At 41.7% G+C, this 26,787-nt stretch overlaps 2 protein-coding genes across 25 annotated transcripts in view; both read left to right on the plus strand.

The window, feature by feature from the left end:
• LOC108307063 (protocadherin gamma-C4) overlaps nt 1–26,787 on the plus strand; it is a 190,619-nt gene that overhangs the window by 133,239 nt on the left and 30,593 nt on the right. Inside the window, exon 1 of one of the 24 annotated variants that reach the window (XM_017532233.2) lies at nt 17,651–17,917. The exons of 22 other annotated variants lie outside the window; for them this stretch is intronic. In XM_017532233.2, the coding sequence (XP_017387722.1) occupies nt 17,888–17,917 (30 nt within the window). In that variant the 5' untranslated portion in view covers nt 17,651–17,887. Of the gene's footprint in view, nt 1–17,650; nt 20,318–26,787 lie in introns of those variants that run through there. One more of the 24 variants, XM_017532213.2, reaches the window with a different exon arrangement.
• Nucleotides 9,626–10,481, plus strand: LOC108307069 (kinetochore protein Spc25-like). The gene has a single exon (XM_037739887.1). It carries the CDS (start codon nt 9,759–9,761, stop codon nt 10,434–10,436), a length of 678 nt encoding a protein of 225 aa, XP_037595815.1. The 5' UTR covers nt 9,626–9,758; the 3' UTR covers nt 10,437–10,481.

The following is a 26,787-nucleotide window of genomic DNA, read 5'->3' on the forward strand; positions in this document are numbered from 1 at the left end:
TTTTTCAGATTTTAGCAATTCTAGTGGGTGTGTAATACTATCTCATTGAGGTTTCAACTGTTTTTCCCTGTTGACTAGAGATGCTGAGCATCTTTTCATGTGTTTATTGTCTATTTGTATATCTTCTTGAAGTATTTGCTCCTATGTTTTGTTCATCTTTAACTGAGTTGAATGTCTTCTTAAAATTGAGCTATGGGAGTTTTAAAATATATTCTTAATGTAAGCTCTTTGTCACATACATATTTTGTGGATATTTTATCCCAGACTGTGACTTGTCTTTTCACTTTCTTAGTTGTCTTTTGAAGAGCAGAATCTGTAATTTTGATAAGGCCCAATCTATTTTTTTCTTTTATAGTTTGTATTTCTTAAGTCCTATTCAAAAACTCTTTGCCTACTAAAACTTATGATGATTTTCTTCTATATTTTCTTCTAGAAGTTTTATAGTTTTACCATTTGTAATTTGGTCTATGAATCTTTTTGAGTTGATGTTTATATATGGTGTATGGTGTGAGGTAACAATGAAGATTCATATTTTTCTGAAGGAATATCCAATTGTCTCTTTGGAAGAATATGCTGAGAAGGCTATCCTTTTCCCACTAAATAATCTTGGCACCTTAATAAAAAATTATCTGGCCATGTACATATGTATGTGTGGGTTTCTTCTGGGCTCTGTGTTAGATAGATAGATATAGATATAGATGACAGTTACATATGTGTAAACACAGTTACACATCTGTATATCCACCAACAGTTGAATGAATAAACTATTGTTGTAACTTTATATACACACATTATATATATGTGTGTACATATACATATTGTATATGTATGTATACACATATACACATGAAGTATATATATGTATGTATACATATATACACGCACTTAAAGTAATGGCTCCAGTTCAATTCAAGTTGCTGCAAAGGACACTATTTCATTCCTTTTCATGGCTGAGTAGTATTCCATAGTGTATACATACATATATATATCCCCCACATTTTCTTTATCAACTCATTAGTCAATGGGCACTTAGGTTGGTTTCACATCTTTGCAATTGTGAATTGTGCTGCTATAAACATACATGTCCAAGTGTCTTTTTCATATAATTGCTTCTTTTCCTTTGGGTAGATACCCAGTAGTGGGCTTGCTGGATTGAATGATAGATCTACTTTTAGCTCTTTAAGGAATCTCTATACTGTTTTCCATAGAGGTTGTACTAATTTACATTCTCACCGGCAGTGTATAAGTGTTCTCTTTTCCCCACATCCATGCCACATCTCTTATTTTTTGACTTTTTAATATTAACCATTTTTACATGAGCAAAGTGGTATCTTATTGTGGTTTTAATTTGCATTTCCCTGATGATTAGTGATGTTGAGCATTTTTTCATATGTTGTGGGCCATTTGTATATCTTCTTTTGAGAAATGTCTATTCATGTCTTTTGCCCACTTTTTAATGGGATTGTGTTTTATTTTTCTTGGTGATTTGTTTGAGTTCCTTGTAGATTCTGGATATCAGTCCTTTGTCAGATGTGTAGTTTGCAATGATAATATTTTGGATGTTATATTTCCATTATAATTTAATTCAAAGTATTTTCTAATACACCTTGCGATTTCTTCTTTGACCCATGGATTATTTTAAAGTGCATTTTTTTCTTTTTTTTTTTTTGAGAGAGTTTCACTTTTGTTGCCCAGGCTGGAGTACAGTGACATGATCCTGGCTCTCAGGTTCAAGTGATTCTCCTGCCTCAGCCTCTGGAGTAGCTGGCATTACAGGTGAATGCCACCATACTGGACTAATATTTATTTATTTATTTATTTGGGAGATGGAGTTTCGCTCGCTCTTGTTGCTCAGGCTGGAGTGCAATGGAATGATCTCGGCTCACTGCAACCACTACCTCCCAGGGTTCAAGCAATTTTCCTGCCTCAGCTTCCCGAGTAGCTGGGATTACAGGCATGCATCACCACACCCGCCTAATTTTCTATTTTTAGTAGAGAAGAGGTTTCTCCATGTTGTTCAGGGTGGTCTCGGTCTCCCAATCTCAGGTGATCTGTCGGCCTCAGCCTCCCAAAGTGCTGGGATTACAGGCGTGAGCCACTGCACCCGGGCCCAAATTTTTTCTATTTTTAGTAGAGGCAGGGTTTCATCATGTTGGCCAGGCTGGTCTCAAACTCCTGACCTCAGGTGATCCACCTGCCTCGGTCTCCCAAAGGTCAGGGATTACAAGCTTGAGCCACTGCGCCTGGCCTAAAATGTATTGTTTAGTCACCAAATCTGTAAATATTACCTAAAGATATATTTGTCACTGATTCCTAATTTAATTGTATTGTGATCCAAAAATATATATTATATGTTTTCTTTCTTTTTTTTTGAGACGGAGTCTCACTCTGTTGCTCAGGCTGGATTACAGTGGTGAAATCTCAGCTCACTGCAACCTCCACCTCCCGGGTTCAAGTGATTCTCCTGCCTCAGCCTCCAGAGTAGCTGGGATTATAGGCACCCGCCATGACATCTGGCTAATTTTTGTATTGTTAGTAGAGACAGGGTTTCACCATGTTGGGCCAGGCTAATCTGCAGCTCCTGGCCTCAACCAATCCACTTGCCTCAACTTCCCAAAGTGCTGGGATTACAGGCATGAGCCACTGCGCCCAGCCCATTAACATTTCTTTTATGGCACAGAATATGATCTATCTTGGTGAATATTGCTTACACAACTGTGTAACTCTGAAAACTGTATTCTGCTGCTAGTGGTTTTTGTTGTATCCTATAATTGTGAACTAGATCAAATTAGTAACAGTGTTGTTCAGTGATCTTTTCTTCTTCAGTGTTTACTGTATTGCTAATCCCATTCAGTGAAGTTTCCATTTCATATATTGTATTTTTCACTTCTAGAAGTTTCATTTGACTCTTTCATTTCTCTCCTCAGTATCTTCATATTTTTCTTTAAATTTTTGATGTAATGAAAAAGTAAAGATTTACATTTTTCTTTAATTTTTTTATAATGGAGGTTTCAAAGTCCTTATCTGCTAATTTTGTCACCTCTGTGATTTCTAGGGATGATTTTCTTCCTGATTTGGGATCACAGTTTGTTGCTTATTTGCATATCTATTAATGTTTTTGTTGGACAGCAGACATTGTAAATGTTATACTTTTGAGTGTTTGGATTTTGTCTTTCTTTAAGAGGTATTGCAGTTTGTTTAGGAAAGTTATTATGTTTCTTGCAGATCAGGTTGATCTTTTCAAGGCTTGTTTTTTTGTTGTTTTTTTTTGTTTGTTTTGTTTTTTTGAGACAGAGTCTAGCCCAGGCTGGAGTGCAGTGGCGCGATCTTGGCTCACTGCAACCTCTCCTTCCTGGGTTCAAGCGATTCTCTTGCCTTAGCCTCCCAAGTAGCTGGGATTACAGCCGGCCACCACACCCAGCTAATTTTTATATTTTTAGTAGAAACAGGTTTCACTGTGTTGGCCAGGCTGGTCTTGAACCCCTGACCTCGTGATCTGCCTACCTCGGCCTACCACAGTGCTAGATTACAAGTGTGAGCCACCACACCTGGCCTTAAGACTTGTTTTTTTGTTTGTTTGGTTTTGTTTTTAATTTATTTATTTTACTTTTTTAACCTTTGTTAGGACAGGTCTATAGTAACTTTTGCCTTGGGCTAGTTTAGACCTACCACTTAATTCTGATTTTTTTGATTAATCTAATTGTTCAGCAGGATCTCTTTATTATGGCTCAATGGAATTCAAACATTTCCCAGCCCTATGTGACCACCAACAATTCTTCAGCTAATAGCTCCCTGGCAGTTGTTCTTTGCCCAGCTGCAGAGGAGTGTCAGTGCACTCTGTGCATGCTCGGATTATTATTTAGCCAAAGACTTGGGGATCCATATTCATATTTCTGGAGTTCTTTGTGTAGTTCCATTCTCTCCAGTACTCTGTCCCATAAATTCTGGCTATCTCAATCTTCCCAAACTCTAATATCTGTTTCTCAACTCAGCAAAACCATGGTGTGATTCTTGAATTTCCCCTTTCCTGCCCCACAGTCTGAAAGTTGTCTCCAGGCAAAAACCTGGAGATCCTAGTTTTCATATCCTCATTTGCTTCTCTTCTCTCACAGATTAGAATCCTGCACTGTCTTTTGAGCCAATGTCTAAAAGCTTTTTTCACACATTTTGATCCACTTCCTAGTTGTTATAGTGGCATATCTGGTTTCACATGGTTGAAAGGAAAAGTTTTCACTTTGCTTTTTGCACTAATAATATATCCTGGAAATCATTCTATATAAATTTATAGAAATCTTCATTTTTTAAATAGCTTCATAAAACTCTATTGTAAGGCTGGGTGTAGTGGTTCATGCCTGTAATCCCAGCACTTTGGGAGTCTGAGGCAGATAGATCACCTGAGGTCAGGAGTTTAAGGCCAGGCTGGCCAACATGGTGAAACCCCGTCTCTACTAAAAATACAAAAATTAGCCATGGGTGGTGGCAGATGCCTGTAGTCCCAGCTACTTGGGAGGTGAGGCAGGAGAATTGCTTGAACCCAGGAGGTGGAGATTGCAGTGAGCCTAGATCGCACTACTGCACTCCAGCCTGGGAGACAGAGTAAGACTCTGTCTCAAAAAAAAAACAAAAACAAAAAACCCAACTCCATTGTATGTGTACATATTATAATCTGTTCAACCCATCTTTGACATGTCATTTAAGTAGTTTCCAATATTTTTGCAATTATAATAAATGCTAATGAAGAACCTGATATATATATTTGTAATTTTTGAGGTGTGTATGCATAATAAATACCTAATATTGTGATTTCTGGATCATAGGGTAAAGGCATATACAGTTTTGTTAAATATAACTATTAAATATAAATGTTAAATATAACTATTGTTAAATATTCCCCTTTGTATAGGTTGTACCATCTTGCATTCCTACAAAGAGATGAGAATGTCCATTGTCCCACAGTCTTCTCTGCCAGAGCATACTGTCAAGCTTTTTAATTGTTGCCAATCTGATGGGTAAAAAGATATCTCCAAATAATTTTGATTAAAATTTCTCTTATGAATGAGGTTAAATAGATTTTCACATGTTTAAGGGCTAGTTTATATGTTTTTTTGTTTTTTTAGAGACAAGAGTCTTGCTCTGTTGCCCAGGCCGAATTGCAGTGACGCAGTCATAGCTCACTGTAGCCTCAAACTCCTGGGCTCAAGCAATCCTCCTACCTTAGCCTCCCAAGTAGCTAGGACTACAGATGGACACCACCATGCCCAGCTAATTTTTTTATTTTTTTAGAGATGTGGGAGTCTCACTATGTTCCCCAGGCTAGTCTTGAACTTCTGGCCTCAAGTGATCCTCCCACCTCGGCCTCCCAAAGTGCTAGGATTACAGCCATGAACCACCACAAATGACCCTATATATTTTATTGAATTGTCTCTTCATGTCTTATTTTCACTTTTCTAGTAGGTTTTTTTTTAAGTGTTTCAGCCTAAATTTGTAAAAAAGCTTAGGGAATCTCTGAAGGGATTCTAAATGCTTATGAAAAAATCGAATTAAAAGATAAAAATAAAAATATAAACTTTAATTTTCAACATGAGTGCATCAAGTTCAAGACACTTTTGTAAGCAATGATACCAGCCATTCAGTTCATCCCTAAAGAACTGAGGGTCCTGGGAAGTTAACCATGTTATTGCAGTCTTTTTTATATTGGTTACTGAAGAAAAAATGGGTGCCCTTTAGACTTTTAAGATTAGGAAACAAAAACAAGTCAGAAAAAGCTAAATCAGGAATGTATTGGTTGCCTAATGATTTCCCAACAAAACTCTCACAAAAATTGCCCTTGCTTGATGAGAAGAATGAGCAGGAGCATTGTCATAGTTAAGGAGGAATCTGGGGAAGCTTTCCCAGGCATTTTTCTGCTAAAGCTTTGGTAACTTTCTCAAAACACCCTCATAAAAACAGATCTTATCACTCCTTGGCCCTCCAGAAAGTCAACAAACAAGATGCCTCGAGCTTCCAAAAAAACCATTGCCATGACATTTGCTCTTGACCAGTCTGCTTTTGCGTTGACTGAACCACTTCTGCCTCTTGTGCTTTGTCTTCAGGATCATACTGGTAAAGCCATGTTTCATCTTCTGCTACAATTCTTTTGAAGAAATCCTTCAGGATCTTGATCACACTTGTTTAAAATTCCAATTGAAAGCTCTAGTCTTACTGCAGCTGATCTATTTTATTTTTATTTTTTTGAGACACAGTCTTGCTCTGTTGCCAGGCTGGAGTAACAGAGCACCATCATGGCTCACTGCAGCCTTGGCCTCGTGGGCTTAAGCAATCTTCCCACCTCAGGCACCCAAGTAGCTGGGACTACAGGCATATGCCACCATGCCTGGCTAATTTTTTTGCAGCTAATCTAGATGTAATGGTTTTGGCACCCATCTAATGGAAAATTTCCTCAACCTTAAATTTTCAGTCAGAACTGTGTACCTGAACTGAGACATCTATGGTGTTGTCTATTGTTTCTGCTGTTAATTGTAGGTCTTCTTTCATTAGAGCAAGATAAATTCTTTTTTTTTTTCTCCCAAATTGATGTAGATGGTCTTTTGTTGTGGGCTTCATCTTCAACATTGTTTCATCCCTTCTTAAAACAAGTTAGTTGCCGGGCGCGGTGGCTCAAGCCTGTAATCCCAGCTCTTTGGGAGGCTGAGGCGGGTGGATTACGAGGTCAAGAGATCGAGACCATCCTGGTCAACAAGGTGAAACCCCGTCTCTACTAAAAATACAAAAATTAGCTGGGCATGATGGTGCATGCCTGTAGTCCCAGCTACTCGGGAGGCTGAGGCCGGAGAATTGCTTGAACCCAGGAGGCGGAGGTTGCGGTGAGCCGAGATCGCGCCATTGCACTCCAGCCTGGGCAACAACAGCAAAACTCCGTCTCAAAAAAAAAAAAAAAACAAACAAATTAGTTATTTGTAAGCTGCTGATTTCTTTGGGGCATTGTGTCATAAACTTTTCACAAAACACCAATGATTTCACCATTCTTCCACTCAAGCTTCATCATAAATGTGATGTCTCTTCTTGTTTCCATTTTGGCAGAATTCATGTTACTCTTATAGGGACTCTTTTCAAACTGATATCTTATTCTTCCTAGTGCCCCAAACTAGATCTTATTCAGATATGTTATAAGAAGTTAGTATGGGTTTATTTTGGTGCAAGAAATATTTTGAAATCCATGGATTTTTTTCATAATATGCATTTTCTGTGAACTTTTTGAAAACTCCTTGTATTAGGGATGTTAGCCCTTCATCCAAGAAATAGACTGCAAATATTTTCTCACAGCTTGTCATTTGCCTTTTGGTATTTTTTTGCAATGCAATTTTTTCGCCTTTGTTTTTGTGTAATGAAATAAATCAATTTTTTTTTTTTTTTTTTTTTTTTTTGTTTTTTTTTTTTTTTTTTTTTTTTTGAGACCGAGTCTTACTCTGTCACCCAGGCTGGAGGGCAATGGCGCCATCTCAGCTCACTGCAACCTCTGTTTCCCAGGTTCAAGTGATTCTCATGTCTCAACTTCTTGAGTAGCTGAGATTACAGGTGCATGCCACCATGCCTGGCTAATTTTTGTATTTTATTAGAGACAATGTTTCACCATGTTGGCCAGGCTGGCCTCAAACTCCTGACCTCAAGTGATCCACCCACCTTGGCCTCCCAAAATGCTGGGATTACAGGCATGAGCCACAGCACCAGGCCGAATCAATGTTTTCTTATATTGCATTTAGGTTTTGAGTAATAGTTAGAAACCTTTCCTCACACCTAGGTTATAGAAACATTCATCACTGTTTTCTTCCAGTGCTAGTACTTGTATGGTCTTTGGTTTCCACATTTAGATCCCTGATCTAATTGGAGTTTATTTTTGTATGTGCTGAGATACGGATCTAATTGTATCTTTTTTCCCAAATGACTATCCAGTTGTTCCAATGCCATTTATTAAGAACTACATCTTTGTCTCAGTGATTTGAGATAGAATCTTTATCATGTATGAAACTTCTATAGTGCCAGAAGATTTTTATTTTTTTTCAGACAGGGTCTGGCTTTGTTGCCCAGGCTGGAGTGGCACAATCTCAGCTCACTGCAACCTCTGCCTCACAGGCTCAAGTGCCCCCACCTTAGCCTCTCGAATAGCTAGGACTGTAGGCACATGCCACGATGCCAGGCTGATTTTTATATTTTTTGTAGAGATGAGGTTTCACCATGTTGCCCAGGCTGGTTTCAAACTCCTGAGCTCAAGCAATCAGCCCACCTCAGCCTCCCGAAGTGCTGGGATTACATCCGTGAGCCACCACACCTGGCTGCCAGAAAATTTTAATGATCAGAATTCTTTCTTCCTCTGTTATATGTTGAAGTGAATTACTTCATTTAGAAAAAAATAGGCCAGGCACAATAGCTCATGCTTGTAATCCTAGCACTTTGGGAGGCTGAGTCAGATGGATCACCTGAGGTTAGAAGTTTGAGACCAGCCTGGCCAACATGGTGAAACCCTATCACTACTAAAAACAAAAAAATTGCTGGGTATGGTGGCAGGCGCCTGTAATCCCAGCTACTTGGGAGGCTGAGATAGGAGAATTACTTAAACCTGGGAGGCAAAGTTTGTGGTGAGCCGAGATGATGCCATTGCACTCCAGGCTGGGCAAGAAGAGGGAAACTCCATCTCATAAATAAATAAATAAATAAATAGCCATACAAGGCTACCCATTTGGTGAGAACTAATAAGTTAGATAGCAATGTAATAGCAAAATATGGGGGCAAAATTGAAACACATTATTTCTGAGGAGAATGTAGGTCTTATGGAAGTTTTTCATGTGGACAAATTTAGTAAATTTTTTACAGGTAGTTTCCCGACATGTTTAACCTTTGTGATATAATAAACAGTAAGAAGGTACTAATGTGATCTAAGACTAGAAGAGAATAGCACTAAAATGAGAGATGGGGTAAACTTTTTTTTTCCCCCTTAAGCTTTTGACCTCCAAAATTATTGTTTTTGCTGGGCGCAGTGACTCACTCCTGTAATCCCAGCACTTTGGGAGGCCAAGATGGGAGGATTACCTGAGCCTGGGAGTTTGAGACAATTCTGGGCAACAAAGCAAGACCTTTTCTCTACAAAAATTAAAAAATTCGCCAGAAATGGTGGCACATGTCTGTAGTCCTAGCTACTTGGGAGGCTGAGGCAGGAGGATTGCTTGAGCCTTTTGAAGTTGAGGCTTCAGTGAGCCATGATCACCCCACTGCACTCCAACCTGGACAACAGAGAAAGACCCTGTCTCAAAAAATAAAACAAAACAGGCACGGTGGCTCACGCCTGTAATCCCAGCACACTGGGAGGCTGAGGCAGGCAGATCATGAGGTCAAGAGATCGAGACCATCCTGGGCCAACATGGTGAAACCTCTTCTCTACTAAAAATACAAAAATTAGCTGGGCATAGTGGCACCCACCTGTAATAATACTAGGAAGGCTGAAGCAGGAGAATCGCTTGAACCCAGGAGGCAGAGGTTGCAGTGAGCCAAGATGTAGCCACTGCATTCCCGCTTGGTGACAGAGTGAGACTCCGTCTCAAAAATAAATAAATAAAGGGGTGGCGGGAAGTGCACTAGGTTTGAAATTGGAAAGTTGGTGGGGCTGCGGGAGCTGAGTCTGAAGCCTGGCTGTTGGCTACCGTGGGCGCAGATCTGCTGTGGGGAAGTCGAGGGGACTCAGGCCTGCCTGCAAAGCATTGTCTTACATGATGGTAGAGGACGAACTGGCACTATTCGATAAAAGCCTAAATGAAATTTGGAATAAATTCAAAAGTACTGACACATCCTTTCAGATGGCAGGACTAAGAGATACCTACAAGGACTCCCTCAAAGCATTTGCAGAAAAACCGTCTGTGAAATTAAAGGAAGAAGATAGAATGGTTGAGATGTTTCTGGAATATCAAAATCAGATTAGCAGGCAAAATAAGCTCACTCAAGAAAAAAAGAATAACTTGTTAAAATTGATTGCTGAAGTAAAAGACAAAAAGCAAGAATTGGAAGTACTGACTACAAATATCCAGGATCTTAAGGAAGAATATTCTAGGACGAAGGAAACTATTTCTACTGCTAATAAAGCGAATGCAGAGAGGTTGAAAAGGCTGCAGAAATCTGCAGACTTGTATAAAGATCGACTTGGACTAGAAATTCGAAAAATTTATGGTGAGAAATTGCAGTTTATATTCACTAATATTGACCCTAAGAATCCTGAGAGCCCATTTATGTTTTCCCTGCATCTAAATGAAGCAAGGGACTATGAAGTGTCAGATAGTGCCCCTCATCTTGAGTGCCTAGCAGAATTTCAAGAGAATGTAAGGAAGACCAACAATTTTTCAGCTTTTCTTGCCAATGTTCAGAAAGCTTTTACTGCCACGGTTTATAATTAATGTACAAATAGTATATATTAAAACAGTTTACTTTTCTTCTCTGTTGTGTATCTCTTTTTAAAAGAATTCTCATTATCTGTTGTCTGCCTGTAATTCTTTGGTATTTCTGTAACATTTTGTGTGGTTTACGTCTTTCAATCACAGTAGTCCATCCTTATCTACAGTTTTGCTTTCCACACTCAGTTACTCATGGTTTCAGTTACCCCAGTCAACTGTGGTCTAAAAATATTAAATGGGTAGAGTGCAGTACAAGATATTTTGAGAGAGAGAAAAAAGCATTTCATATATATAACTTTTATTACAGCATGTTTTTATAATTGTTCTATTTTATTATTAGTTATCGTGGTTAATCTCTCTCTGTGCCTAATTCATAAATTAAGCTTTATCATAGATATTTGTATGTGGGGGAAAAACAGTCTATATAGGATTCGACACTATCTGAGGTTTCAGACATCTACTGAGGGTCTTGGAACATGCCCCACAGATAAGGGAGAACCACCATACTTTAATTAAAATCTTAGGGAAAAGTATAAAGTAAAATGTGTTCTTTCTAAAAATGAAAGATAATTAATTCACTACTTTTCTTTAAATGTCAAGCATGGGTAATTTATGGCTAGTCCTGGGAATGGAAATATGTTCAACTGGCACTGTGTCTCAGTGGTCTCCAAGCTTTTAGACCACTTAATATTAATATGGACTCTTAATATTAAAAAATTAAAAGGACTGACCCCAAAACATAAATAAATAAATAAATATAAATAAAAGTAAAAAAATAGAGCCAGGCGCAGTGGCTCACACCTGTAATCCCAGAACTTTGGGAGGCTGAGGCCGGTGGATCGCCAGAGGTCATGAGTTCAAGACCAGCCTGACCAACATGGAGAAACCCCGTCTCTATTAAAAATACAAAATTGGCTGGGTGTGCTGCCATGCCTGTAATCCCAGCTACTCTGAGGCTGAGGCAGGAGAATCCCTTAAACCTGGGAGGCAAAGGTTGCGGTGAGCCAAGATCACACCATTGCACTCCAGCCTGGGCAACAAGAGCAAAACTCTATCTCAGAAGTAAATAAGTAACTAAATAAGTTCCAAAATATTTTGATGGCATAATTTCTTCTTGTTCTAACAAAACTACATATGCATTTGTCCTATGACCCAGTAATCACATTTTTAGGAATTTATCATAAATATACAACTGAAAAATTACAAAAATACATATATACGAGGTTATTTGTTACAGCATTATTTGTAATTGCAAAAATATTGTAGATAGAATAGAGGTCATATAAAACTTATTCTTAAGATTCAGAGTGAGGATGATGGCTTACGCCTGTAATCCCAGCACTTTGGAGGCTGAGGCAGGTAGATCACCTGAGATCAGGAGTTCGAGACCAGCCTGGCCAGCATGGTGAAAACCCGTCTCTACCAAAATACAAAAATACAAAAATTAACTGGACATGGTGGCATAACTGTAATCCCAGCTACTTGGGAGGCTGAGGCACAAGAACTACTTGAACCCTGGAGGCAGAGGCTGTAGTGATGCGAGATCGTGCCACTACACTCCAGCCTGGGCAACAGACTGTCTCAAAAACAAATAAACAAAAAAAAAGCAAACAATAAAAAAAGATTCACAGATCATCTTATCAAATCAAAGTATGCAAAATATTCATGTAAACTTCAGATAAATATGAAGGCTAAACCATTCAGCTTCTTCACCAAATGCTTGAATGTCCCACTTGACTAAATTGAAACATGTTTATTTGATTTATTGGCTAACTGTTTTTATTCCATTTTTCCTCAAAAGATCCCATAATTTGACCTTAGGATGCTGTTCAAATAAACAAATTAGATTGAATGAAAAGACTGCTAGATGATTTTAGGATTTTATATATTTTTTCCTTATGTGCAATAATTTAATAGCATCTTGAATAGGATTTTCTGATATTACTAACCCTCTGGGAATAATATTTGGTAATTAGACAGTTAGCTAATATTAAAATATATATTAGGTAATATTTATTGAGAGTTTCCTCTGTGCAAAGCAAGGTCAGCTTCATGGGCATGTGACCTGTGCAGTGATACGGGGCTTCATGCTTAGATGGGATGCCTTGCTTCAAAGGTCCCTACCCTTTGGTTAGGGCTCTGCTGTTACCATCTTGAAATTTTTAATAATTTTTTTTTTGGCCGGGCGCGGTGGCTCAAGCCTGTAATCCCAGCACTTTGGGAGGCCGAGGCGGGTGGATCACGAGGTCAAGAGATCGAGACCATCCTGGTCAACATGGTGAAACCCCGTCTCTACTAAAAATACGAAAAATTAGCTGGACATGGTGGCGCGTGCCTGTAATCCCAGCGACTCAGGAGGCTGGGGCAGGAGAATTGCCTGAACCCGGGAGGCAGAGGTTGCAGTGAGCCGAGATCGCGCCATTGCACTCCAGCCTGGGTAACAAGAGCGAAACTCCGTCTCAAAAAAAAAAAAAAATAATAATAATAATAATAATAATTTTTTTTTTGAGTCAGGGTCTTGCTGTGTCACCCAGGCTGGAGTGCAGTGGACTCGCTACAGCCTTGAACTCCTGGGCTCAAGTGATCCTCCCACTTCAGCCTTCTGAGTAGTTAGGACAACAAACACACGCCATCATGCTCAGATAAGTTTTTTGTTTGTTTTTGTTTTTGTGGAGATGGGGCTCTCACTGTGTTGCTGAGGCTGCTCTCAAATTCCTGGCCTCAAGTGATTCTCCCGCCTCAGCTTCCCAAAGTGCTGGGACTACAGGCATGAGCCATCATGCCTGCTCAATTATTTTTAATAAGAAGCCCAAGCCCCCTTCTTTCTTCCTTCCTTCCTTCCTTCCTTCCTTCCTTCCTTCCTTCCTTCCCTCCCTCACTCACTCACTCTCTCTCCCTTTCTCTTTCTTTCTTTCTTTTTTTTCTGTGTCCCTCTGTTGGCCAGGCTGGAGTACAGTGGTGTGATCTTGGCTCACTGCAACCTCTGCCTCCTGGATTCAAGTGATTCTCCTGCCTCGACCCCCATAGTAGCAAGGATTACAGGTGCCCACCAACACGCCCGGCTAATTTTTTGTATTTTTAGTAGAGACAGGGTTTTGTCATGTTGTCCAGGCTGCTCTCAAACTCCTCATCTTAAGTGATCTGCCCATCTTGGTCTCCGAAAGTGCTGGGATTACAGGTGTGACCCACCACGCCCCGCCTCCAAGCCCCCTATTTTTATTTTGCACTCATTTTAAAAGTTACGTAGCTAGTTCTAGTTATGTTTTTAGCAAGGAAGGTGTATAATCTCATGTTCATTTTCAAAAGATTACTCAGGTCTCTGCATGTGAAATGGAATTTAGGGAATGCAAAAGTGGGAGTAAGAATAACACCAAGGAAACTATGACAGCATTTAAGGTGGCTTTGACTCAGGGGTAGCAATAGATATGGTTAGTAATTGATAGTTTCAAAATATATTTTGGGAGTAGTAAGCATTGATATGGATTCATAATTTACTGGATGCGGGGATGCAGAAAAAAATATTAAAAATTACTTCTGAAATTCTGGCTGGAATAGAAGTGCCACTTACCAGGTGAGGAAGGTTAGAGACCTAACACATCTGAGGGTGTGGTTAAAAGCTGAGTCTGACATTATGCTATGTCATATAAAAGACTACCTATTTTACAATTCCTTTTTAATAAAATATCTGGAAAAAGCAAAACTATGGTTTCCTGAGGCTGAAGGTAGGAAGATTGGCTACAGACAGGCATGAGGGAAATTTTGGGGGTCATGAGCATATTCCAAAACTGGATTGTGGGATTGGTTGCATTACTGTATAAATTTATTAAAAATTCCTGCATTGTATGGGGCACTATATTGTATGTAGAAAACTGTTAAAAGATTTTTTTTTTTTTTTTTTTTTTTTGAGATGGAGTTTCACTCATGTTACCCAGGCTGGAGTGCAATGGCGCGATCTCAGCTCACCGCAACCTCCGCCTCCTGGGTTCAGGCAATTCTCCTGCCTCAGCCTCCTGAGTAGCTGGGATCACAGGCACGCACCACCATGCCCAGCTGATTTTTTGTATTTTTAGTAGAGACGGGGTTTCACCATGTTGACCAGGATGGTCTCGATCTCTTGACCTCGTGATCCACCCGCCTCGGCCTCCCAAAGTGCTGGGATTACAGGCTTGAGCCACTGCGCCCGGCAAAAGATTTTTTAAATGATTGACATGTCTGTGGTTATATCAATGAGTCCCATGAAGCTAAAAATAAAAGTTTCTTGGTTACATAGCTACTAGGTGTAATATCCAATATTGGAATTTAAATCTTTTTGACACTAAGACCTTACTTCGATCATATAATATATCCATTTTCTATTTTAAAATTATATTATAAATGCTGCATCCCATTGATCAGAAGCTCTCTTGAAATTATAAAACAGAGAAGAAAAAAAAATAAAGACTGGGAAATTGTGTTGAATCAGTATATAATTCCTGTATACTGGTCCTTCCACTTCCCCTAGAAATAAGTGATACAACAAGTTATGGCATCTTTGTTTATTATCCACTGTGAGTTGTATTACCACACTTTACTTGGCTCTTTGGCAAACTATATTATCTCTTCAGATCATTAGGGCTAGGAAATAGTTTCATTAGGCCCACTGGTAACTTGAAGGAGTAAATGTATCTTCCAAAAATGCTTACTTCCAGGGAGATTGGGTCCACACAAATGAATACATATATAGTCCTTAGTGTATGCTATGATTATTACACTATGCCATTAGCTTAAAGATTGCTATGTTAATAAGCGTTAAGTGCCTCCTGTGCTAGACTGTGGGGATACAAGTGGCCACCAAAATAGCATGGTCCCTGTCCCCCTGGAGCTTCGTGGGAGAAGCAGACATTTTGCTTAAGCAAAAATGATTATAAAATTTAAAGTTGTGCCAAGTTCAATGGACAGGAAAGTTTTGTAGAAATTAGCAAAGCAAAGGGAGGGAGGAGAAAGCAGCTTTCCTGGCAAAAGAACAGCCTGTGTGAAGGCCCTGAGGCAGGGAAGAGCTGGGGTTCTGACCACAATCAAAGCAGTGAAATGGAGTATAGTGAGAGAGACAGAGAAGACAGGAGAACTTGGACACCTTGCAAAGGATTTGGTATTTTAATTCAGGAGCAATACGATGCTACTAAGGAGTAGCTGGAGAATTGTGTGAGCCAATTAAAATTCTAGGAAGATCAACATCGTTATTGTGGAGAATGGATACATAAGGATTCTGTTGGTTCTTGAAGAGGTCTTAAGAAAACTATGATCTGGGTGCAGTGGCTTATGCCTGTAGTCCTAGCTACTCGGAAGTCTGAGGTAGGAGGATCCCTTGAGCCAGAGGAGTTGGAGGTTGCAGCGAGCTATGATTGTTCCACTGTACTCTAGCTTAGACGACAGAGTGAAATCCTGTCTCAGAAGCAAAAACCAAAAAACAAGCAACAACAAAAGCCTCAGAAAACTACAGATCTTATTATCAAGAAAATGACAGGCCTTATTATTGAGAGAACTGCTTACACTTTTAAAAGCTGATTTTCAAAAAACAGATCGTAAATTAAGTGATGCTGAATGGCGTAAAAAAAGATTGATAAACCAGTGTATCTCTGAATAACCCACTAGATCAGTGCTTGTCAAACTTTACTGTGTTTTCAGATCACCCTGGTGTTTTGTTATAATGTAAATCCTGGCTCAGTAGGTCTGAAGGAGAGCATTTCTGCATTTCTAACAAGCTCCCCAGCCGATGCCTAGACCACTGGTCCTCACACTTTGAGTAGCAAGTGACTGGGCTGTACTCTATATTCTAAATGCTGAATGTGTTCTATCTTCTGATGCCTATCAGCCCTCTTGGTGGTCTGGCTAATTACCAAACTTGAGCATTTAAACCTGGGAGTTTTCAGAGATGAATTGAAGTGTTAAAGATGTGTATAGGTCACATATGGCTTTTCATCTCTTCGAGAAATATCCTATATATCCTTACTTCTTATCTATCTCCCTAACCTATGTGCCTACCTCTCCACCCATGTTCAAGGTTCTGTTATACTTCAAAAGGACTCTATGCAATCAAAGTGATGTCCAAAACAAGTATACAGAGATAATATGAGGCTCTAACACTTTACATCTAATGGGGTGGTTTGCATCATTAATTGAGGCTTACTCTGTGCCAAGCTCTTTACCTGACTTCTTCATTTAATAGAATAGGAATCCAGGAACCTTTAGAGGCTAGTTTCTTGTTCAAGGATATACATCTCAACTCTGGCTTATATCACACTGGACTCTTATTCACTATCCTAATCACTGCAGTTTTGTTTGGTAACTACAGTTCTAAATCCAGAAAACTCAAGGCTCTTTATTCTGTGGCTAAAGGCTTTGTATTTCTCTAAAGATTTGTGACGCGTTGCTGCCATTATTTCAATAATTTTATAAAAATCCTAGGTGGTAAATAGATCTGGCTTTTTTTCTTTTAAAAATCTTCTCTGTCTTCTTCTTCATTAGCAGTGCAACTTCTTGTGGCTTATAGTACCCAAGATCTTGGGAAAAGGATTGATCAAGTAAAGGGAAACAACAGATTATGCTCTATGATTGAGATCATGCTTCTTGTGAAAGACAGGGTAGGGAAATTTTTAACTTCTCCCTGGTTCCTAAAAAATGAGAGCTAACAATGACATCCAGTTTTAAAAGAAATAAAATCTGAGTCGTACTTTTAAATTCTGTAAGACAGAGTTAAACCAATAGATAGTAACTCCTGCTAATTTGATAGTAGCTCCAGAGAGTGAGGGAATGACAGGGAATGCTAGTTTCATTTGGTAAGAGATAAAACTGAAATTATTAATGTCTCCAAGGAAATGCTAAATGCCTCCTTACAAATATGGTCCGGCTAATTGTTGGTCTTCCAACAAACCAGATTTGTTGATGTTTTCCCAGACAACGTTGTGTCGTTTTCGGTTTCGTTCGATCCCCCTTCCTGTGATCAAAGAAAGCGATTCAAGTGTTTAATGTGTCTTGATTTGGACTGGCGACTTGCAGAACGGCTAGCCTCATTGCCCCGCGTCTGCCTTTCCCTAAGGTAGGCTTCCTGTGCACAGATACTGGCAAGGCGCTTTGACTGGAAACTCTGGAAAGAAGCCAAAGGAAAGTGAAGTTCCTGGCGCTAGCGCGTGTCCTGCTCAGAGAGCCCGGCGCTAGCTCATTCTTCGTGCAGTTATTGGCTGGGACTCTGTGTGCCGCTGTCGGCCAATGAAGACGCTGGAGATCGGGCCCCGGCCCGTCCCTTTTCTGCGCCCCGGGATGAGGCAGAGACTGAACAGCCGGCGAGCAAATCAACGGCATCCAGAAAGCCATGTCGGACTCGGCGCCCAGCGCCCAAGCGCTAACCCGCTGAAAGTTTCTCAGCGAAATCGCAGGGACGATCTGGACCCCGCTGAGAGGAACTGCTTTTGAGTGAGATGGTCCCAGAGGCCTGGAGAAGAGGACTGGTAAGCACCGGGAGGGTAGTGGGAGTTTTGCTTCTGCTTAGTGCCTTGAGCAAGGCTTCCACCGTCATTCACTATGAGATCCTGGAGGAAAGAGAGAAGGGTTTCGCTGTGGGCAATGTGGTCGCGAACCTTGGTTTGGATCTCGGTAGCCTGTCAGCCCGCAGGCTCCGGGTGGTGTCTGGAGCTAGCCGAAAATTCTTTGAGGTGAACCGGGAGACCGGAGAGATGTTCGTAAACGACCGTCTGGATCGAGAGGAGCTGTGTGGGACACTGCCCTCTTGCACTGTAACTCTGGAGTTGGTAGTGGAGAACCCGCTGGAGCTGTTCAGCGTGGAAGTGGTGATCCAGGACATCAACGACAACAATCCTGCTTTCCCTACCCGGGAAATGAAATTGGAGATTAGCGAGGCCATGGCGCCTGGGACGCGCTTTCCGCTCGAGAGCGCGCACGATCCCGATGTGGGAAGCAACTCTTTACAAACCTATGAGCTGAGCCGAAACGAATACTTTGCGCTTCGCGTGCAGACGCGGGAGGACAGCACCAAGTACGCGGAGCTGGTGCTGGAGCGCGCCCTGGACCGAGAACGAGAGCCTAGTCTCCAGTTAGTACTGACCGCGTTGGACGGTGGAACCCCGGCTCTCTCTGCCAGCCTGCCTATCCACATCACGGTGCTGGACGCGAATGACAATGCGCCTGTCTTCAACCAGTCCTTGTACCGGGCGCGCGTCCTGGAGGATGCACCCCCGGGCACGCGCGTGGTGCAAGTCCTTGCAACGGATCTGGATGAAGGCCCCAACGGTGAAATTATTTACTCCTTCGGCAGCCACAACCGCGCCGGCGTGCGGGAACTATTCGCCTTAGACCTTGTAACCGGAGTGCTGACAATCAAGGGTCGACTGGACTTCGAGGACACCAAACTCCATGAGATTTACATCCAGGCCAAAGACAAGGGCGCCAATCCCGAAGGAGCACATTGCAAAGTGTTGGTGGAAGTTGTGGATGTGAATGACAATGCCCCGGAGATCACAGTCACCTCCGTGTATAGCCCAGTACCCGAGGATGCCCCTCTGGGAACTGTCATCGCTTTGCTCAGTGTGACTGACCTTGATGCCGGCGAGAACGGGCTGGTGACCTGCGAAGTTCCACCAGGTTTACCTTTCAGCCTTACTTCTTCCCTCAAGAATTACTTCACTTTGAAAACCAGTGCAGACCTGGATCGGGAGACTGTGCCAGAATACAATCTCAGCATCACCGCCCGAGATGCGGGAACTCCTTCCCTCTCAGCCCTTACAATAGTGCGTGTTCAAGTGTCCGACATCAATGACAACCCTCCACAATCTTCTCAATCTTCCTACGACGTTTACATTGAAGAAAACAACCTCCCAGGGGCTCCAATACTAAACCTTAGTGTCTGGGACCCCGACGCCCCGCAGAATGCTCGGCTTTCTTTCTTTCTCTTGGAGCAAGGAGCTGAAACCGGGCTAGTGGGTCGCTATTTCACAATAAATCGTGACAATGGCATAGTATCATCCTTAGTGCCCCTAGACTACGAGGATCGACGGGAATTTGAATTAACAGCTCATATCAGCGATGGGGGCACCCCGGTCCTGGCCACCAACATCAGCGTGAACATATTTGTCACTGATCGCAATGACAATGCCCCCCAGGTCCTATATCCTCGGCCAGGTGGGAGCTCGGTGGAGATGCTGCCTCGAGGTACCGCAGCAGGCCACCTAGTGTCACGGGTGGTAGGCTGGGACGCGGATGCAGGACACAACGCCTGGCTCTCCTACAGTCTCTTGGGAGCCCCTAACCAGAGCCTTTTTGCCATAGGGCTCCACACTGGTCAAATCAGCACTGCCCGTCCAGTCCAGGACACAGATTCACCCAGGCAGACTCTCACGGTCTTGATTAAAGACAATGGGGAGCCTTCGCTGTCCACCACTGCTACCCTCACTGTGTCAGTAACCGAGGACTCTCCTGAGGCCCGAGCCGAGTTCCCCTCTGGCTCCGCCCCCCGGGAGCAGAACAAAAATCTCACCTTTTATCTACTTCTTTCTCTAATCCTGGTTTCTGTGGGGTTCGTGGTCACAGCGTTCGGAGTAATCATATTCAAAGTTTACAAGTGGAAGCAGTCTAGAGACCTATACCGAGCCCCGGTGAGCTCACTGTACCGAACACCAGGGCCCTCCTTGCACGCGGACGCCGTGCGAGGAGGACTGATGTCGCCACAACTTTACCATCAGGTGTATCTCACCACGGACTCTCGCCGCAGCGACCCGCTGCTGAAGAAACCTGGTGCAGCCAGCCCACTGGCCAGCCGCCAGAACACGCTGCGGAGCTGCGATCCTGTGTTCTACAGGCAGGTGTTGGGTGCAGAGAGCGCCCCTCCCGGACAGGTAAGGATTAGCAAGCCAGGCTTGACCCTGTTAGTGCTTTTTGATTTCTACATCATATTGAGGAAGGAATGGAGCTGTTTTTTAGTGATGAAGATGTTTTCCTGATTATGCATTCACAGTTTCACCTGACCTTTCCTAGATCAAATTTAATGCCTTTGTGAAATGGTGGCCTGCATTTCAGGGGGAGATACTTGACTCATCTGTGGACCCAATTCATATCCTCAGCGCTCATTTGCTATCACAGCTGACCAATCTTGCTAAGGGGTGGTTCAGCCAAAACACAAGATCTCAGCGATCAGAGTTTGCCTTGGTATAGTTTACATTAGGAATAAGTTTCTGGATACCTCTAACCAGTGGCAGCTTCTAGGAATACAAAAACTACGTCATTCCCCCACCTTTCAAGTGATTGTGATGTTTGTATTAAAACTAACAGTTTTTTAATAATTTTCCTTTGTTTATAAAGATCCTGTATCTCATTCTCAGATAATTTTCTATGAACAAAATGAAATTATGGGCATCCTTTAAATTTTATTTCAAGTACTCTACTGGAAATAATGTGCACCCTACTTACAAATTACCTTGTAACAGTGATGCATGTTTGCTGGAAAATACAGAAAAGTATTTTAAAAATTTAAACTATAATCTCCAAACCCAAAGATAACCACTTTTAATTATAAAAGTAATAATTTGTTTTGAAAATAAATCTAGATGACACACACACAAAAAGCACAAAGTAGCCAGACTCAGTGGTGTACACCTGTAGTTCCGGCTACTCAGTGGCTGAGGTGGGAGGACTGCTTGAGCCCAGGAGTTCTGGGCTGCGGTGCACTATGCTGATCTATTGATCAGTCCACTGTCTGCACTAAGTTCAGCATGAATACAGTGACCTCTTGGGAAGGCAGGGCCATCAGGTGGCTTAAGAGGGGATGAACTGGCCTGGGTTGGAAACGGAGAAGATCAAAACTGCTGTGCTATCCAGTAGTGGGATCACACCTGTGAATAGCCACTGCACTCCAGCCTAGGCAATATCGGGAAACCCTGTCTCTTTAACAATAACAACAACAAAAAACCCAGAAACTACAAAAGGAGAGTCTTTTTGGTGCCTCCAGTGTCAGTCCCTGTCCTTCCAGCCTTGTTTTTCTTAAGTGTATGTACAATGTGAAAGGTAGAGAAATTCATATCCTTAGAAAGGTAAAGCATTCATTTAGGGTGGTATGCAAGGATACCATCCAAGGCATGGTATCCATGCAAGGTGACCGCAATGCCTTTGCCCTGGAGAGAACCCTATACATACTGTCACCTGTAGGAGAACTGCTGTTATTTTATTACTCAGTGCATCATTGCTATCAACTCTTGGATTTGGCAGTTAGATAAATGAGGTTCTGGCCGGGCACGGTGGCTCAAGCCTGTAATCCCAGCACTTTGGGAGGCCGAGGCGGGTGGATCACGAGGTCAAGAGATCGAGACCATCCTGGTCAACATGGTGAAACCCCGTCTCTACTAAAACTACAAAAAATGAGCTGGGCATGGTGGTGCGTGCCTGTAGTCCCAGCTACTCGGGAGGCTGAGGCAGGAGAATTGCTTGAACCTAGGAGGCGGAGGTTGCGGTGAGCCGAGATTGCGCCATTGCACTCCAGCCTGGGTAACAAGAGGGAAACTCCGTCTCAAAAAAAAAAAAAAAAAAAAAAAAAAAAAAAAAAAAAAAAAAAAAAAAAAAAAAAAAAAAAAAGATAAATGAGGTTCTACCATTTACCAACTATACTATGAATTTGTGGCCAAGTTACTCAATCTCCTTTCTAAGCCTCCTCCAAAAATGCAAAAGGGAATAATAAGTGTTCTTTAAGATTCATGCATGGTATAATGTGTGCAAAGTGCTTAGCACAATGCCTGGCATATCATAACTGTTAAAAAGTTATTAGCCAGCTCCCAGCATTTTGGGAGGCTGAGGTGGGAGGATTGCTTGAGGCCAGGAGTTCAAGACCGGCCTGGGCAACATAATGAGACCCTGTCTCTACCAAAAAAAAAAAAAAAAAAAAATTGGGAGCTGGGCATGGTGACTCACTCCTGTAATCCCAGAACTTTGGAAGGCTGCAGCAGGTGGATCACAAGGTCAGGAGTTCGAGACGAGCCTAACCAACATGGTGAAACCCTGTCTGTACTAAAAATACAAAAATTAGCCAGGCATGGTGGCATGTGCCTGTAATCTCATCTACTCAGGAGGCGAAGGCAGGAGAATCACTTGAACCCAGGAAGCAGAGGTTGTAGTAAGCCAAGATCACGCCACTGCACTCCAGCCTGGGTGACAGAGACCCTGTCTCAAAAAAAAACTTTTTTTTCATTAGCTGGGCATGTTGGCATGCACCTGTGATACCAGCTACTTGGGAGGCTGCAGTGAGAGAATTGCTTGAGGCTGGGAGGTTGAAGCTACAGTCAGCTGTGATTGTACCACTGCTCTTCAACCATGGCAATAGAGTGAGAGCCTGTCTAAAAAAAAAATTATTAGCTATTACTATTATTATTTTTATTAGTTCTTCACCCACCTAAAATCTTAAACACACCTTGGAAATAAGCATATGAGAACAACCAAAAATGCCAAAATAGAAGCACATATGAAAAGGCTAAAAAAGGATGAAAGCCAGCAAGAAACAGCTGCTGCTCTTTTGGTCAGCTTTGACAGCAACTGGCCTTTTTCCTAGAACAATGTTCTCAAACTTAGTTGCACATTAAAATCACCTAGTGACCTTTTAAAAATTCTGAAAGCCCAGGCTACCCCCCAACCAATTAAAGCACAATCTCTTGGGGTGGGACACAGGCATCATAATTTTTGAAGGCCCCCACTTGATCCTAATGTGCAGACAAATTTGAAAACCACTACTCTAGAACCTGCCAATCCATCATTTAGCATATTTGTGAAGCAAAGTGTTATTCTGGTATTCGGAGAACCAGGATCCAGCTTTATTGGATGAGGCCCAATTTTTTTAAAAACTTGGTAAGGTCTCCCAGCCTTAAAGTATTACATAGAATAGTTCTAAAAAATACATAAAATGGTATTTCAGTCATCTAAAGAGAAAAACCTTCCTAAACCGCTAGCACCTGGGCAACTATTCTTTAAACATCTACAGCTGTTCAATAGGTGTTTTGTTCTTTTTGGAGGGATGTGACAAAATTGTTGTATAATTAAATTGTGGTGATGATTGCATCGGTTTGATATATGTAAATATACTGAAAACCATTGGATTGTATACTTTAAATATGTGAATTGCATGGTATGTGAATTCTGTCTCAATAAAAATCTAGAGATGGGCCTGGGCGCACTCGCTCATGCCTGTAATCTCAGCACTTTGGGAGGCCAAGGCGGGTGGATCACTTGAGGTTAGGAGTTCAAGAGCCGCCTGGCCAGCATGGCGAAACCCCATCTCTACTAAAAATACAAAAGTTGGCCAGGCACAGTAATCCCAGTAATCCACACCTGTAATCCCAGCACTTTGGGAGGTCGAGGTGGGTGGATCACCTGAGGTCAGGAGTTCAAGACCAGCCTGACCAACATGGAGAAACCCCATCTCTTCTAAAAATATAAAAAATTAGCTGGGTATGGTGGCCCATGCCTGTAATCCCAGCTACATGGAAGGCTGAGGCAGGAGAATCACTTGAACCTGGGAGGTGGAGATTGTGGTGAGCCAAGATCACACCGTTGTACTCCAGTCTCGGCAATAAGAAAGAAACTCCGTCTAAAAAAAATAATAATAATACAAAAGTTAGCCAGGTATGGTGGTGGGTGCCTATAATTCCAGGTACTTGGAAGGCTGAGGCAGGAGAATCGCTTGAACCTGGGAGGTGGATGTTGCCATGAGCCAAGATCATGCCATGCATTCCAGCCTGGGCAACAAGAGCAAAACTCACTCCATCACAAACAAACAAAAATAATAAGGTAAAATAAAATAAATATTTAAAAAAATCTAGAGAGGGGAGAATCATAGGCTGGCATAAAAAGGTCAAGTCAAAGATATGTAGGATTAAGGCGTTATGATGCTCCAGTTCTAGTAAAACAGACTGGATACTTTGTTTTGATGTGTACTTGCTAATATAAGTATAGTACTGCACATATTAGTTGTTTAACTTTAGATAAGTCTCTTAATCTCTTTAGACTCCAGTTTCCTCACCTATAAAATAAAGAGAATATCGACTTTGCAAAATTGTTGTGAGAGTGAAAAGTAATGCATATAAAGTGCCTGTACAGAGCAAGTACTCAATAACTATTTGTTGAACTAAAAATAATACCAGTATTCACCATTTATTAGCATCCCTATGTGCCAGACACCATAAACAATTAAAAGACACCATTCTGGTACCCAGAGTACCATAGGAGATAGACATGCAAAAAATAAAAATAAAAAAGATAATGGAGATATGCAGTGGGACCAAAAGGAAAGAAACACCTAAGTCAGCCTGGGGAAATCAGGAAGAAGTGATAGAGGTGGTGATGCTTGAGCTATGAACTAAAGGTTGAGTAGTAGCTTGTCAGATAGTAAAGGGGAAAGGACAGTGCAGGGAAGGGCCATTGCAAGAAATTCGATGCAGAGGGATTATGATATTTCAGTATCACTGAGCCTTAAAATGTGGCCAGGCACACGCCTTTAATTCTAACACTTTGGGAGGCCAAGGTGGGTGGACACTTGAGGTCAGGAGTTTGAAAACAGCCTGGCCAACATGGTGAAACCCTGTCTCTACTAAAAATACAGAAAGTTAGCCAGGCGTGGTGGCAGCTGCCTGTAATCCCAGCTACTTGGGAGGCTGAGGCAGGATAATCACTTGAACCCAGGAGGCAGAGGTTGCACTGAGCCAGTATCACGCCACTGCACTCCAGCCTGGGTAACAGAATGAGACTTCATCTCAAAAAAAAAAAGGTGTGTGTGTAAAACAGCAGACAGTCTTTGTAGGAGATGATGTAAAGCAAGTAGTCAGGAGTTAGATCCTGAGTTACTTTTAGCCATCCCAAGGAGTTTTTTATTTTATTCCATATAGATGCTAGTCCCTGCAGAATTTTGAACTGACATATATATGATATCATCAGGGTTTTTTGTTTGTTTTAGAAAGATTTTTCTGTCAGTCATAAATGAAATGGACTGGGGACATTCTGGCTGGAGGCAAAGAGATCAGTTTGAAAGCTATTGCGATATTTAAAGAGAAGATTGATAAATGCTTGAACCAGCACAGTGGCAGTTTAGATGGAGGGAGATGACTGCAATAAAATCATCAGGACTTGTTGATTGACATGATATAGGACGTGAGGAGCAGGGATGAGTCAAGGTTGATCCCCCTAGATTCTGACTAAGGCAACTTGGTAGATGACAGTGCCATTCACAGAGACAGTGAATTCTGGCATAAACACCTAATAGATCAGGCTGGTTTACATCTCCATTATTCCCATGGGAGAAGGTTTAGGGGTGTGTGTGTGTTTGTGTGTGTGTGTGTGTAAAAGAACACAAAAAACCAGATCCCTCTCTTTGAGACCAGATTGTGGTTCCTACCATAGTCAAAAGGATATTCCTGAAGACCCAGGGCTTGAAAAAAAATTGGGGGAAGATAAGAACTCCAGTGGTTGCTGCTTTTTTTTGGCAGTCGGTGTAACCTAGGTAAGGACTTGGTTGAATTCAGAAATCTCATGTCCAGATCAGGCTGGATTTTTCTCTCTCTCTGTGCTCTGGTGTGTTTGCCACTCAGATTGCAGGTTGCACATACCTACAATGTGAAGTGTGCTGTTTCTGTACTTGTTGTGCAGGGGAATAGCTAGGCTGCTGGGAGGTCTGGATGAGGGTGGGGGTGGGGTGAGATCAAGTCTCCAGCTCTAAGAGGTCCCCTGGGGCCAAGTGAAAACCTAGCTCTTTTGAAATGGTCTCCGTTGGTAATTAACAACATATCAAGAATACCTTGGTGTCAAATTAAGGGAATTTGTAGACACGATGCTGTTGGTAGCTGATCTCAGTCATTCAAGGAAACTGTTAAATCTGTGAACATTAGCATTCTGCCAGATAATGAGATCTGGTCCTTAGCACATCCCAGACACACTGATTCTTTACTGTTTTGAAACATCTCCGTCTCCTGGCTTCCTCCACTGTGCTTCTATACTGTCCTTGAAATCAATGAATGGTAATTTAGTGTATCTAGAGTATCACTAGCAAATGTCTGAATAAGAGAGGTTTGGTTTCCGCTGTGCCTCCTGTTACAATGAAAACCTGTACTGCATAAATTTAATTATCTACATTAATGTGTAAGCCTTTTCTGCAAAGAAATGGATCCGTTTTTGAATAATCTGCAGCAAGGCAGAGTTTTGAATATATGGCAGTGGTTCTAATTAGCAGCTGCTCCAATGCAATCGGACTGAGACGGAAGCTACTCATTTAGAATACTGGTTGATGACAACACTGGCTTGTACAAAGTGACCACTCTCCAATGGCTACTCTCTCTCTCTC

The sequence above is a fragment of the Cebus imitator genome, unplaced genomic scaffold, assembly GCF_001604975.1.
Source record: "Cebus imitator isolate Cc_AM_T3 unplaced genomic scaffold, Cebus_imitator-1.0 Scaffold76, whole genome shotgun sequence".
Taxonomy (NCBI): Eukaryota; Metazoa; Chordata; class Mammalia; order Primates; family Cebidae; genus Cebus; species Cebus imitator.